The sequence below is a fragment of the Sapajus apella genome, unplaced genomic scaffold (genome assembly GCF_009761245.1).
Source record: "Sapajus apella isolate SASKATOON/1434 unplaced genomic scaffold, GSC_monkey_1.0 scaffold75, whole genome shotgun sequence".
Lineage (NCBI taxonomy): Eukaryota > Metazoa > Chordata > Mammalia > Primates > Cebidae > Sapajus > Sapajus apella.
The window spans coordinates 3,142,657-3,157,444 of NW_022437015.1; the positions used below are offsets into that span (position 1 = coordinate 3,142,657).

The 14,788-nt window shown below is 37.9% G+C and overlaps 1 protein-coding gene across 3 annotated transcripts; it reads left to right on the forward strand.

Annotated features, from left to right (window-relative positions):
• Positions 1 to 1,960: 1,960 nt before the first annotated feature.
• PBDC1 (polysaccharide biosynthesis domain containing 1) lies at positions 1,961 to 7,506 on the forward strand. 3 transcript variants are annotated; one of them, XM_032251329.1, is made up of 6 exons: positions 1,961 to 2,188; positions 2,595 to 2,660; positions 3,908 to 3,967; positions 4,494 to 4,634; positions 6,022 to 6,133; positions 6,766 to 7,506. In XM_032251329.1, exons 1-6 carry the CDS (start codon positions 2,159 to 2,161, stop codon positions 7,104 to 7,106), a joined length of 750 nt encoding a protein of 249 aa, XP_032107220.1. In that variant the 5' UTR covers positions 1,961 to 2,158; the 3' UTR covers positions 7,107 to 7,506. The 3 variants fall into 3 exon arrangements, with proteins under 3 accessions (XP_032107220.1, XP_032107219.1, XP_032107221.1); XM_032251328.1 differs by lacking the exon at positions 6,022 to 6,133; XM_032251330.1 differs by lacking the exons at positions 2,595 to 2,660; positions 6,022 to 6,133 and having other exon boundaries at positions 2,040 to 2,188.
• Positions 7,507 to 14,788: the final 7,282 nt, after the last annotated feature.

The following is a 14,788-nucleotide window of genomic DNA, read 5'->3' on the forward strand; positions in this document are numbered from 1 at the left end:
GGCAGTGAATTTCCTCAAAATATTAGATAAAGCAAATTACTCAAATGCTTCCTCAAGTAAAATACCTGTTGGGTCTCTTGGATTTATTCATGTTTATTTATTATGCACCAATTTGGCCATAGGCTTGAGTCTATACATCTGTGTTACTCTATTGACCTCCTGGTAAGGCCTGCACATTTACTAACATTCAGCATACATGTGGATGATTCATCTTACATTCAGACTTCTATGTTACATGGAGACTGATACCCTTGAAAAATCATGTCCTCCAGCTTTAGCTGTTCCCTGAAAACTTCCCCTCATCTCCCTGTTTGATTGGTTCTTCCACTCCTCTAAGTTGGTATTCAGAGCAAGCAACTTGTTCCAGACAAGACTTTAACATATTCCCTCTTTCTCTGAGCTGCCCTCTTATACTTTATAGAGAAAACAGAAGGTGTCTGGAAGGAACACCACAATTTCCCACGTTTGCTATCTCTCCTCATTCATGAAGTTTCTCTGGAGATAGCTCTAGCTCATCCTCCAGGACCATATTTTGCATAAGTCCAATTACTCAGTACTGTTAAGTTTCTCTAAACTGAAAATAGTTTTTAAAGTCCCTGGGTTTCCTAAAAAAATAAAAATAAGACCCTTTAACCATGTGATTAATTATATTATTCAGTGATCCCACTTCTGGGTAAATATCAAAAAACAAAAAGAAAACAAGGTCTCACAGTGATATTTGTACACTCATGTTCATAGCAGCATTATTGACAATAGCCAAAAAGTGAAAGCAACCTAAGTGTTTATGGATGAATAAATGGATAAGTAAGATGTAGTATTTATATACAATGGATTTTTTTTTTTTTTTTTTTTTTTAGATAGAGTCCTACTCTGTTGCCCAGGCTGGAGTATAGTGGCATAATCTCAGCTCACTGCAACCTCTGCTTCCTGAGTTCAAGCAACTATCTTGCCTTAGCCTCCCAAGTAGCTGGGAGTGCAGGCACCTGCCACCATGCCCAGCTAATTATTTTGTATTTTTAGTGCAGACAGGATGTCACCATGTTGGCCAGGCTGGTTTTGAACTCCTGACCTCAAGTGATCCACCTGCCTTGGCCTCCCAAAGTGTTAGCATTCCAGGCATGAGCCACCGGGCCTGGCCACAATGCAATATTATTCAGCTTTAAAAAGGTAGGAAATCCTGTCATATGCTACAACGTGGATGAAACTTGAGGATATTATCCAGTCCCCAAAGGAAAAATATTGTATGACTCCAGTTATTATGTTATAATCTAACATAGTTAAATTCACAGAAACAGAAAATAGAATGGTGGCTACCAGGGGCCAAAAGGAGAGGAAAGTGGAGAATCGTTCTTTAATGCATATAGAGTTTCAATTTTGCAAAATGAAAAAGTTCTGGAGATCAGTCACACAACAATGTAAATATACTTAACACTGGCACTATCAAAGTGAACACTTAAAAATGGTTAAGATTAAAAATTTTTATATTATCTTATCTTTACCACGATTTTTTTTAAAGTCCCTAGACCTCATGTTTCTTTCTAGCTGCACCTCTTTTGGAAGAACTTTCCATGATCATTAACATCTCTTGTTTACCTCCCACTCCCTCTTGAACCCATTGCCATCTGATTTCTGCCCTTGCCAAGGTTGTCAATGACCATTCCACTTAGCCTGCTCTTGCTAAGGTTGTCAACCTCCCTATATTTTTACGCTTAGTCTACTCAACCCAGAGTATTTGGTTCTGCTCACCACTTATTTCTGGATGCTCTTACATCTTTTGGTTTCTGTGGGACTCTGCCTTATTCTTTGACAGATAACTGACAACTTTTTTTAAAGTTTTTTTTTTTCTGCTGCCTTTTTTCTTTCATAAATGCTTGACCTGCTACTTTGTGTGTCTTTACAGTTCTTTATAGTTTTCTTTAACTCAATCTTTTCCTGTGATCACCACCGAAATTACTGAGTAATCACCTCGGATCTTTCAAACAGTCCAGCCTATGCAACAGTACGCCACTTCTACGCCTGCGCGGGGACGGTGAGGCGGGGCCCGCAACTTCCTCAGCGGGAGGGGGAGTGCACACTGGAGTCGCCGGAAGAGAACGACTCTGATCTGGCTCAGCTTTCCAATCAATTGCACAAGGAGCCAGGCTTTCTGGGTTGCAACATGGCGGCTACCAGTGCAACTGATGAACCGGTGAGACGCTGCTCTGGGGTCGGGTGAGTGGGGAGGTCGAGCCAGGTGGAGCCTTTTTTTTTTTCTTTTTTGAGACAAGGTGTCACTCACTCGCCCAGACTGGAGTGCAGTGGCGCGTTCACAGCTCACTGCAGCCCCGATCTCCGGGGCTCAGGTCATCCGCCCTCCTCAGCCTCCCGAGGAGCTGGGACAACAGGCGCGTGCCGCTACGCCTAATTTTTAAAAATTTTTTTTAATTTTTATTTTTTGTAGAGACGGGGTTTCGCCATGTTGCGCAGTTTCGTCTCAAACTCCTAGGCTCAGGTGGTCCACCCGCCTTGGCCTCCCAAAGTGCTAGGATTACAGGTATGAAGCAGCGCTCCCGGCCTTGGGTGGAGCCTTGAACTCTTTTTTTCCCCCTTTCTAGGTTTCCGGGGAGTTGGTATCTGTGGCACATGCGCTTTCCCTCCCAGCAGAGTCCTATGGCAACGATGTGAGTATGACTCACCCACAGCTCCTACCCCCTCAGTTAGCCTGGGATCTCTGCAGGACCTGCCACTAAATTATAACCCCACGTCCTGACATCTACTACAGATCCTCTCCACTTCCACCAGAAACCGCATCTTCTTTCAGTTCGTTTTAATCTTGGTCCACAAACGCAGGACTAACGCCTGTGGAAGTGGTTCCCCAAATTGGCTACTCTTTAGAATCACCTGGGAAGCTTTTAAACATCCCGCTGCCTAGATTGCAGTTCATACCACCTAAATTAGAATGTCTGGGGAATGAGAGCCAAGAATCATTATTTTTAAAGGGTCTTAGAGGGATTCCATTGTGCAGCAAAGTTGCACTGGCTTATGATGTGTCTGGTTTAGAAAATTACTGAGAAAGTATATGACGTATTTTCCGACACAAGACAAGGGGATGTGAGAATAGTAAAAACACCCAAATAAGAATGCGAAACATATGAGTGGGTCAGGCCATAAGATCCAAATAGTTTAGCTGAAGGAGAAATCCCTAAGGGGCCAAGGCAGTAGAAGACTAGACTGAAGAAATGGAGCTTTAACTGTATCCTCAAAGTGTAGGTGGACAAAGGACAAGGATTGGGAGGTAGGAAAAGTGCATGGTCTAAGGCATGGAGGTAACAAATGCAAATGGCTTTTCCTGGAGACAGTGAAATAGGTCGGAGGTCTCTGGTCTCGTTGGAGTGGGAGATTCCAGTGGAACAGATGGGTGCTTGGTAATATTTATTATAGCCTTGATCTGTTTCATGTGCTAATTCATTTCTAGGTGTCATAATATGGGGAATTGGCTGTTTGGTAAACACAAATGGTTACATGCTTGAATCTTAAAAGTGAAAATGAATTTTCATTTTGATTCTTTGTTCTCCCAACAACTCAGTGATATTGAGGGTTATATTATTTCAGTTTTACAATGATTTAACTGAATCCTGAGAAGGTGATTTATCTACTGCTTTACTTAGTCTCCCAGCGTTCACTAGCAGCTGGGAAAAGATAGCCAGTGGCTCATTGTGTTCATGATATTCTGTAGGTAGCTTCTTTTGGTTGTTGTATGGACAAAAGAATTATTGTCTAAATGTATTACTCGTTTTAATTATTTGACAGTAACATCAAGTTTGGTAGCCCTCTTGAACATTATATAGACATCCACATACTTCCTTAATTTGGTATTCAGTAGTAGGATTGGGAAGTTTATGACTTGGTATTTTTCACTCCTTTGCAGCCTGACATTGAGATGGCTTGGGCCATGAGAGCAATGCAGCATGCTGAAGTCTATTACAAGGTGAGTTGTCTGTCTTTATCATTAAGCAGAATTAAACATGTAATTATATGTAGTGTATGATGCTCTGCTTATCACTATTTTCAGCAAGTTAAACAGTTGTGTTTCGGAGATAGTTTTTATTAATGTAAGTTCTTACCCACAGACAATAGAGGAGTGAAAGTGAATTTGTTTCTACAATGAGTTCTGCTGCTTTGCTCAGCATTATGATGCTAATTGACAAAAGGACGCCTGGCCCATACATTGTAGGCACTCAATAAATGTTTGTTGAATAAATGAACAATCCACGGAGGGCAATAGCCAGACAGTACTATGGTTAAAAAAGCCAATTGCCAAATTGGTGGAAGAGATTGTAATAATGTGTTATGGCCTTAAATTATGTCATGATTTCATCCAGGATGTAGGCTGTCTGATGACACTTCCTGAAGAGATCTTCTGCCCTGAGAACCATAAAGGTTTTCTGGTGGGGATGGGGAAGATAGTAGTAAATTACAGACTAGCACCTGTATGTTGTCTTACTGTTTGGCAGCTGATTTCATCAGTTGACCCACAATTCCTGAAACTCACCAAAGTAGATGACCAAATTTACTCTGAGTTCCGGAAAAATTTTGAGAAGCTTAAGATAGATGTATTGGACCCAGAAGAACTCAAGTCAGAATCAGCCAAAGAGGTAAAAATTCTCTTTCTCAAATGTTACTTAGCATTTAACCAACAGTTTTTGATTGTGAATTTTTTTTTTTTACATTTAAACGCTTTTTGTTGTTTAAGAAAAATATGTAAAGAACCAGAACTTGTTACTAGTTGTAATCAACTAAGTTAAAAAATGAATGTTTTTCCAATTGATTGACTTTTCATATTGTTGAGTCAATTTTTTTCTCCTTTCTGTCTTGGACATTTTAAATCTCCACCCAGCCCTTTCAAGGGAGGAGGAATCAGTTTTTTTAGGTAGTATAGCCAGAGACTTGGATGGGGAGTGGTAAATAGGGCATAGGAAGGTTTTTGATTTTTTCATTTAAGTTCATGTGATTACGTGCCATGGATAACCAGAAAACTTATGTTTTTCATTGCTTATGTGATTATCCAATACTTTAATAGGAAACTAGCACTTTTACAGTTAGGAAAAAATGTTTTTTCTTGAGAGTAAATCCTTGGCTAATGAAGAATGTAAAGTGTGTGTGTGGTGGTGGGTGTGGTTCTTTCTTTTTCTTTTCTTTTTTTTTTTTTTTTTTTTTAAGACAGGATCTCACTTTGTTGCCCAGGATGGAGTACAGTAGTACCATTTCAGCTCACTGCAACTTCCACCTCCCAGGCTCAAGCAGTCCTCTTGCTTCAGCCTCCCTAGTAGCTGGGATTGCCACTTTTATAATTTTATAAAAGCTTGTATAATTTTATAATTATATAATTTTTTTGTCCATAGCATTACCCTTTATAATGCTTTGGACAATAGCATACATTTATGTATTAATGCAAAATCAACATATTTTTAAATGATACATGGTGCATGCTACCATGCCCAGCTAATTTTTTGTATTTTTGGTAGAGATGGGGTTTCACCATGTTGACCGGGCTGGTCTTAAACTCCTGAGCTCAACCGATGCTTCTGTCTTGGCCTTCCAAAGTGCTGGGATTACAGGGGTGAGCCACTGTCCCCAGCCAAGAATCTAAACTTTTAACTCCTAGGAGGCTATTAGTGATTTTTGTCTTTGGAAAATTGTCACTACTGAATGGACTTCTTTATTAAAATCATTTGTGTTTTAGTGGGTATAGGTGACCATTTTGGATTGAACTGACCAATAATTTCAAAACAATCTGTCTAAGACATCATATTTTAATTCTATAGTAAAAGATTTATATGTATTTCAGAGTAAAATATTATTTATCTTGGGAAATAGCAGTCTAAAGACACAATAGGTAGCATAGAAAAGCACTGCTAGTTTCACTGTGAAACCAGCAATCACCTCAATCCTAGTCTCACTATGATTATTTTCCTTACTGGGGAAGTGGAATTATCTTTCCTCTTGCATTTGTTAGCTAAGGCATTGTTTTTGCCTTGATAGAAGTGGAGGCCATTCTGCTTGAAGTTTAATGGGATTGTTGAAGACTTCAACTATGGTACTTTGCTGCGACTAGATTGTTCTCAGGGCTACACTGAAGAAAACACCATCTTTGGTGAGTTTTTTCCCTCTGGAATTGTTTCTTTATAAGGAGACTGAACAGTCTGGTTTTGCTGATGAATCAGTAACATGTATAGTTAGGTTGGAGATCACCTTATTTTGTTTCATCTTTAAAGATGTTACTATTTTTTTAAGTAACTTGAAGATAGTTAAGTCTTTTCAATCTCATTAATATGAGATTGGAATTCAATATCTCTGAAGTTTTTGAGTATACTCGAATGTTGTGTATGTTATTTCAATTTTGTCAGTAGATTTCCAGCATATTTAGGGAACAGGCCAGGCACAGTGTCTCATGTCTTGTAATCCCAGCACTTTGGGAGGCTGACATGGGAGGATCACTTGAGCTGAGGAGTTTCAGACCAGCCTGGGCAACACAGGGGACCTCATCTCTACAAAAACATTTAAAAAATTATCCAGGTGTAGTGGTGCGTGTTTGTAGATCCAGCTACTTGGGAGACTGAGGCAGGAGGGTTGCTTGAACCCAGGAAGTTGAGGCTGCAGTAAGCTGTGATTGTGCCACTGCAGTAGAGCCCTGGGAATCAGAGTGAGACCCTGGCTCAAAAAAAAAAAGAAGATTTAGGGAATAAACTGAGAGTAGGATAATACTCAATTTTGTTCACTTTTCAGCCCCCAGGATACAATTCTTTGCCATTGAAATTGCTCGGAACCGGGAAGGCTATAACAAAGCTGTTTATATCAGTGTTCAGGACAAAGAAGGAGAGAAAGAAGTCAACAATGGAGGAGAAAAAAGAGCTGACAGTGGAGAAGAGGAGAACACCAAGAAGAGAGGAGAGAAAGGAGCTGATAGTGGAGAAGAAGAGAACACCAAGAACAGAGGAGAGAAAGGAGCTGATAGTGGAGAAGAAAAAGAGGAAGGAATCAACAGAGAAGAGAAAACTGACAAAGGAGGAGAAAAAGGGGAAGAAGCTGACAAAGACATCAGCAAAAGTGGTGAAAAAGCGATGTAAGGTATACGGGGGACAGCACTCTAGAAGCTATGTGTCAATTGAGCCTACAAGTAACACAGTGCTGCTTGCACAGACCTCTTTGGTTAAATGTAAACTCTTGTACAATTTAAGAACACTCAGGAGGACATCCTTCTAGCCTAATAGGATTTGCTTTTGTGGTTCCCTTGTATGAACTGTCCTAAAGACTATTAGTGGGGTGTTAGTTGATTTTTTCTGGTGTACTCTTTTTTGGCTGTCACCGCTGGTCAAGTAAGAAATTTTGTAAATAAATGTCTTTTGGTTCTTTTTTATCTGTATCTCTGACTGAGTTTAAAAAGGTATTTGACACTTGAAATTTTTTTCAAATATATAATCTCATCACCATGTCTTATATAAAATAATTTACCCCTGTTTCTTACTGCTTCTCACCATTTCCTATAGTCAAGTTCTCTAAACTTGTTAAGTTATACTAGGTGTTGGAATTGAAAGTCCTTACCTAAGAATTGACTCTTAATCTCTGAGTGACCACAACTCCCTGATTTCTTTGCTATATAGGACAAAAGATTTGATAAATAGCAGCAACCTGAACCTGTCAGATTAGTGGATGCAGCCCAGTTCATATTAGAAAAGCAAGAGACTGGACCGGCTTCAGTATTTGCTTTTCTTTTGGTAGGCAGATTGTTACCTGAAAGCTAGCAAAAACAAACAAAAAAACAGTAAAGCTAGACAGAGGGGCTTCCCTTTCATAATGCTATGGACAATAGGATACATTATGTATTAACACAAAATCAACATATTTTTAAATGATACCTTGTCAGACTCTAAAAAGTAGATCACTTGATTTTATATGGATAGGGGAGAGTATTTCTTTTTTATCTAATGGCTTTTAAGAGTGCATGCTTCAGTTATCTCACATGTATGTAAAAGTTTATGCATGACCTTATAGACACACTGAGTTTGACTGCTGAAACTGGTTAGAAGAAACCATAATGTTTATAGTATATACAGTAAATACAAGTCTAACCACAGAATGATAATGCAAGAAAGGACTTACCAGAGCAGAGAAGGGAAAAATGAGGCTTTTTTATTTCAGTGGACATAGGAAAGAAAAAATTAAAACTAATTGACAAGTTATGCCCTAGGCAAGAGCTGATGTATAGATGCGCACATCTAGCAGCAGCAATTGTGCACAAAGCAAATAGGTTTCTCCATGAATTCTTTGTCAAATTCTTAAAAATATTTATAACATTTGTTAGTCTTCATTTTATAAAAATGTCTTTTTTTAATGGGACAGGAAAATGTTAAATACTTCATACTAGAAAGACTTTGTTATTAAGAACCTTTACTGTATTAACTTTTTCTACTTCATACATTATTAAATATTTACAAAACTGCATTCATATATATTACTTCAGGCTGAGGAAGAATAAAGATTATTGGCCACATACAATTGTGCCCCTGATGGCCTTTTCCAGGTAGCTCACCAGTAAGATAATGTGCTTAATGACTTCTCTCTGATTAATTTTAGACAATAAGAAACATGCAGTTGAAAGACTGCTTTAAAACAAGAGGCATCTGTCCAAAGACTGGTTGATGAAATCTGGGGAAAGGGAGGGAAATACACAGGACAATTTGGCTGCACTGTAAGAGGCCAGGAATCCAAGGCAGTGTCCAAAGTTAGAGGAGAAGGAGCAGGCAGAATAGTGCTCTGGTGCCATAGACAATTCTTAAGATGGACTTAAGGGTTACCCCTTGGCATACATGTTCTTTATAATTCCCATGTGTTTCAGTATGGGTAGGACTTGTGAATATGAGGAAATTTCATTCCTGCAATTAGCTTACTGATCATTTTACTTGGAGTTAATCAAAGGGGAGATTATCCTGAGTGGATCTTGCCTAATCAGGTGAGCTCTTAAACAAGTGGCCACAGCAGATGTTCTCATGTTGGCCTTGAGGAAGCAAACAGTCATGTTGTGGGAGGAGGGTACTTTGTGGCAAGAACATGAGAGTGGCTGTCTAGTAGCTGAGATTGTTCCCTGGCTGACAGCAAGAAAATAGGATTTTACTCTTAAGTTGCAAGTAATTGAATTCTGCCAAAAACCAGTGAGTTTGTAGAAGACCTCGAGCCTCAGATGAGATTGAGACCATGACTTCAGCCCTGTGAGATCCTGAACAGAGGACTCAGTTAAACTATACCTGGACTCCTGACTCATAGGACTGTAAGATAATTGGGTGCTGTCTTAAGCCACTAATTACAGGGCAATCTGTTACAGAGCAATAGAAAACAACCACAGACTTTGGTACTTGGAGTGGAGTGCTGCTGTAACAGATACCTAAAATGTGATAGGAGGCTTTGAAATCAGGTACTGGATGGAGGCTAGAAGAATTTTGAGGAGCATGATAGAGAAAGCCCAAATTGCCTTGAACAGACTGTCAGTAGATATAAGGACTTGAAGGCTTAGAAAGAAGTAAAGAACACATTGGAAAGTAGAGGAAGTGGGAATTGTAGCATTGTAATTGGCAAAAAATTTGAGATTTGAGGCCTTGATCTGAATTATTTGTAAGATGTTAAATCAGATTAACCACAGTGTGCAAACAATGGTTTATTCAGAATGTGGTAGCATTCCAACAATACGTCTTTCGGAGGCAGGAAAAAGATATTGACTAATTTGTACACTTGCAGAAGGGGAAACTGCAGCCATATTTAAGTTTTAAGTCACTGAATTTTTGATAATTTGTTACATCAATAACAGGAAATTAATAAAGAAGACATGCTGAGCACTACCCCAAGAGTAGAGAGATTCACTGCACTGTCAATTTTTATTTTGAAACTATAAACATGGGGATATGTTGTATCAGAGGACTGAAGACATAACCTGCACACAAAGTGAACTTTAATGATTGTAAACAATTTTTAACTTATTCTCCACAGGAAATCCTATAGCTGAGTTTATGTGTGTTGGGTGGTATTGGTATAACTGGAAGTTCTCTAAATTTACCTTTATGAACAACACAATTCTTATTAAAGAAAATGTGCTACATTTAATTTAAAGCTTATATATACATATTAATAAAACTCAACAGTAACTTCATCAATTGTATTGAAGTTGTACCAAGAAAATATTTTTCTGGGGAAAACTATTTTATCATTAACATTGTTTTAAAATTGCCAGAGCACAATGAAAATTTAAGCAGATGAGGTTTTTGTTGGTTTTCATTGTTTTTAAATTTTGTACAGAGAATACACCTTTTTTATAGCCTGCACTCAGTGTGAACAATTCTCATTACCCAATTTTCTACATCATTATTGTTTTCACAAATTCGTTATTCAGATAAATAGTATCACAACTGATTGTTCAAAAATAAAGGCATGTATGTATGTTATGTAAATGGTAATTTTGCCACGCCTAAATGTTTATATCTCTATAATTGTGAAAACATTATAACTGCCAACATGTTGTTGGTTTCCTGAATTACACTGCTGCCACTTGACTGTATAACTGGCTAGTTTTTGAAATGTTTTAAATTTTGGATTCAGGGGATACATGTGGAAGTTTGTTAACTGGACATATTGCATGATGCTCAAGTTTGGAGTATAGATGGTCCCATCACCCAGATAGTGAGCATAGTACCCAACAGATAGATTTCAGCACATACCCTCCTTCTTTACTCTCCCCTTCTAGAAGTCCCCAGTGTCTGTTGTTCTCATCTTTATGTATATGTGTATTCAATGTTTAGCTCCTACTTATAAGTGAGACCATGTTGCTCCAAAGGACATGATTTCATTCTTTTTTATGGCTGTGTAGTATTTCGTGGTGTCTATGTGCCACATTTTTCTTATCCCCGCAACCAGTGACGGGCATCTAGGTTGACTTCACATCTTTGCTATTGTGAATAGCACTGCTATGGACATATGGATGCATATGGCTCTTTGATAGAATGATTATTTTTTTGAGACAAGAGTCTTACCCTATTGCCCAGGCTGGAGGGCAGTGAACGATCTCAGCTCACTGCCTACCAGGTTCAAATGATTCTCATGCCTCAGCCTCCTGAGTAGCTGAGATTATAGGCATGTACCACCACACCTAATTTTTGTATTTTTAGTAGAGATGGAGTTTCATCATGTTGGCCAGGCTGGCCTCACACTCCCGGCCTCAAGTGATCCATTCACCTTGGCCTCCCAAAGTGCTGGGATTACAGGTATGAGCCACCACACCTGGCTTAGAACAACTTATTTTCCTTTGGCATATACCCACTATTGAGATTGCTGTGCTGAATGTTAGTTCTAAATTTTTTGAGAAATCTAAGCTCCTTTCCACAATGACTGAACTAATTTACATTCCCACCAGCAGTGTATACATGTTCCCTTTTATCCACAGTCTTGCCAAAATCTGTTATTTTTTTTTACTTTTTAGTTAGCCATTCTGACTGGTGTGAGATGGTATCTCATTGTGATTTTGATTTTCATTTCTCTGATGATTAATCGTGAGCATTTTTTCATGTATTTGTTGGTTGCTTGTATGCCTTTTTCTGAGAAGTGCCTGTTCATGTCTTTTGCCCACTTTTTAATGGAGGCATTTGTTTTCTGCTTGTTTAATTAAGTTCTTTGTAGATTGTGGATATTACACCTTTGTCAGATGCAGTTTGTGAATGTTTTCTTCCATCCTATAGGTTGTCTGTTTACTCTGTCAGTAGTTTCTTTTGGTGTGCAGAATATCTGTAATTAGGTCACATTTGTTAATTTTTGTTTTTGTTGCAATTGCTTTTGAGGACCTAGTCATAAATTCTTTGCCAAAGCTGATATCTATAAGGGAATTTCCTAGATTTTCTTTTATGATTTTCATAGTAAAACGTTTTACATTTAAATATTTAATCCAATCTGAGTTAATTTTTGTATATGGTAAAAGGAACGGGTTGTTTCATTCTTCTGCATAGGGCTAGCCAGCTGTTTCAGCACCATTTATTGACTAGAAACTTTTTTCCCCATTTCTTATTTTTATCAACTTTATTGAAGATCAGTTGGTTGTAGGTGTGCAACTTTATTTTTGGGTTCTCTTATTATATTTCATTGGTCTATGTGCCTATTTTTGTATCATTGCCATGCTATTTTGGTTACTGTAGCTTTGTAGTATAGGTAGAAGTTATGTAATGTGATGCCTCCCACTTTTTTATTTTTGCTTAGGATTACTTTGACTATTCAGGGTCTTCTTTGATTTCACATAAGTTTTGGAATTTTTTTTTATTTTTGTGAAAAATGATATTGGTCGTTTGATAGGAATAGCATTGAATCTGTAGATTGCTTTGTGTAGTATAGCCATTTTAACATCCTTGATTCTTCTAATTTATGAGCATGTAATGTTTTCTCATTTGTTTGTGTCACCTATTATTTCTTTCCGAAGTGTTTCATAGTCCTCCTTGTAGAGATATTTCCCTTCCTTAGATAGGTATATTCCTAGGTATTTTATTTTGGTGACTTTTGTAAAATGGGATTGCATTACTGATTTGGCTCCCAGCTTGAATACTGTTGGTGTATAGAAATGCTATTGATTTTCGTATATCGATTTTGTATGCTGAAGCTATACTGAAGTAAGTTATCAGTTCTGGGAGCTATTTGGCAGAGTCTTTATCATTTTCTATGTATAGAATCATATCATTGGTGAAGATAAATATTTTTACTTTTTCTTTTCCTATTTGGATACCTTCTTTTTATTTCTCTGATTGTCTATGGAGGATTTTATATGGGAGATATTTATTGGCCAGTTTTGGAACTCATATATATCTTCTACTCACGTTCTTTTAAATATGACTCAGTCCCCTGTGAGAGGACTGCAGAGGAGAATGGAAAATGTATTCTAGGTGTGTACCCAGGAAAATGAGGAGAAAAAGTTTTGTTGATTACCTGCACAGTCACTGTTACAGTAGGTAGTTATTCTTGTCTCTCATGCATATGATTGATTTCAGTTTATTCATTTCCCAAATTCTAGAAATAGGTTCCCAGTCTGTTAGTCTGCTAGCCAATGGATTTCTAATTGCACACTTCTTTTTTCAAACTAGTTTTACTGAGATATAATTGCAAAATGAAATTATATGCATTGAACTTGTACAGCATGATGTTTTGATACACATATACAATACATTGTGAAAAGATTACCAAATTCGAGCTAATTAACATACCTATCACCTCCCATTATTACCACTTGTTTTTTTCTGGTAATAATACTTAAGACCTACTCTCTTAAATTTCAGGTATACAATACATTATTAACTACAGTCACTATTTTGTACATGAGCCCAGAACTCATTCATCTTGCGGTTGAATGTCTGTACCCTTTGAAAAATATCTCTTCATTTCCTTCACCCCAGCCCCTGGCCATCACTCTTCTACTCTCTGCTTCTATAAGTTCAACTGTTTTGGAGTTCACATTTAAGTGAGATCATGCAGTAATTGTCTATCTGTACCTGGCTTATTTCACTTTGCATAATGTCCTCCAGGTTTATCTGTGTTGTAGCAAATAACAGATTTTTTTTTCACTTTTAAGGCTGAATACTATTTTATCATATATATATATATATATATATGATATATATATAGGCGTATATATATGGTGTGTGTGTATGTATATATATACACCATATTTTCTTTATCCACTCACCCATCAATAGATGCATAAGTTGTTTTCATATCTAGGCTATTGTGAATAATGCTCAAGTGAGCACTGGATATGCAGTATCTCTTTGATAAATGATTTTATTTTTTGTATATATACTCAGAAAGTGGGACAGCCAGATCATATAGTCGTTTTATTTTTAAGTTTTTAGGAACCTCCCTACTCTATTTTATAATGACTCTACCAATTTATAATACATTCCCAACAACAGTGTACAAGGGATTTATTTTCTTCACATCCTCTTCAACATATATCTTTTGACTTGTTGATAATAGCCATTCTAACAAGTATGTGGTGATATTTAATTGTGGTTTTGATTTGCATTTTTCTGGTGATTGGCGATGTTGGCCATTTTTTCATATAACTGTTGGCCATTTGCATTTCTTCTTGAAAAAAATGTCTATTCAGTTTCTTTGACAATTTTTCTTTTCTTTTTTCTTTCTGTTTGTTGCTATTAAGTTGTATGAATTCCTTGTATTTTTGGATATTAACCTCTAATCAGATATATGACTTGCAAATATTTTCCCTCATTACCTAAGCTGCGAAGAGTATATGCCCTTTGTCTTCAGCCACCAGGGTTGGTAGAGAAGGACCATGAGGTGGGGCAGAGCTAGGCATATTTGAGCTCAGACTCTCCTTGGGCGGGTCTTGCTGTGGCTGCTGCGAGCTATGTGGGTGAGGTTCTCGAGTCAATGGATTGATGTACTTAGGAAGATTATGGCTCCCCCTGCTGAGTCCTGCAGGTTGTCAAGAAAGTGGGGGAGAGCCAGCAGTCACAGACCTCACCCAACTTTCACACAATTTGAAGGGCTAGTCTCACTCCCAGCGTGCCCCCATAACAGCACCAAGTCTGTTTCCAGGCAGTGGGCAAGAGAACTTGCCCCAGGCTACCCACCTCCCAGCTTCAAAAGAAAAGGACTTTATTTCTTCTCTTGCCTGTGGAGTCTGCATGCCAGATTTCTGACCAGGAGTCTTGTTGACCAGTTCAAATTGTTACAAAGTTTAGCTGGAGACTTCCTTCTCCCTGTGGTGTTT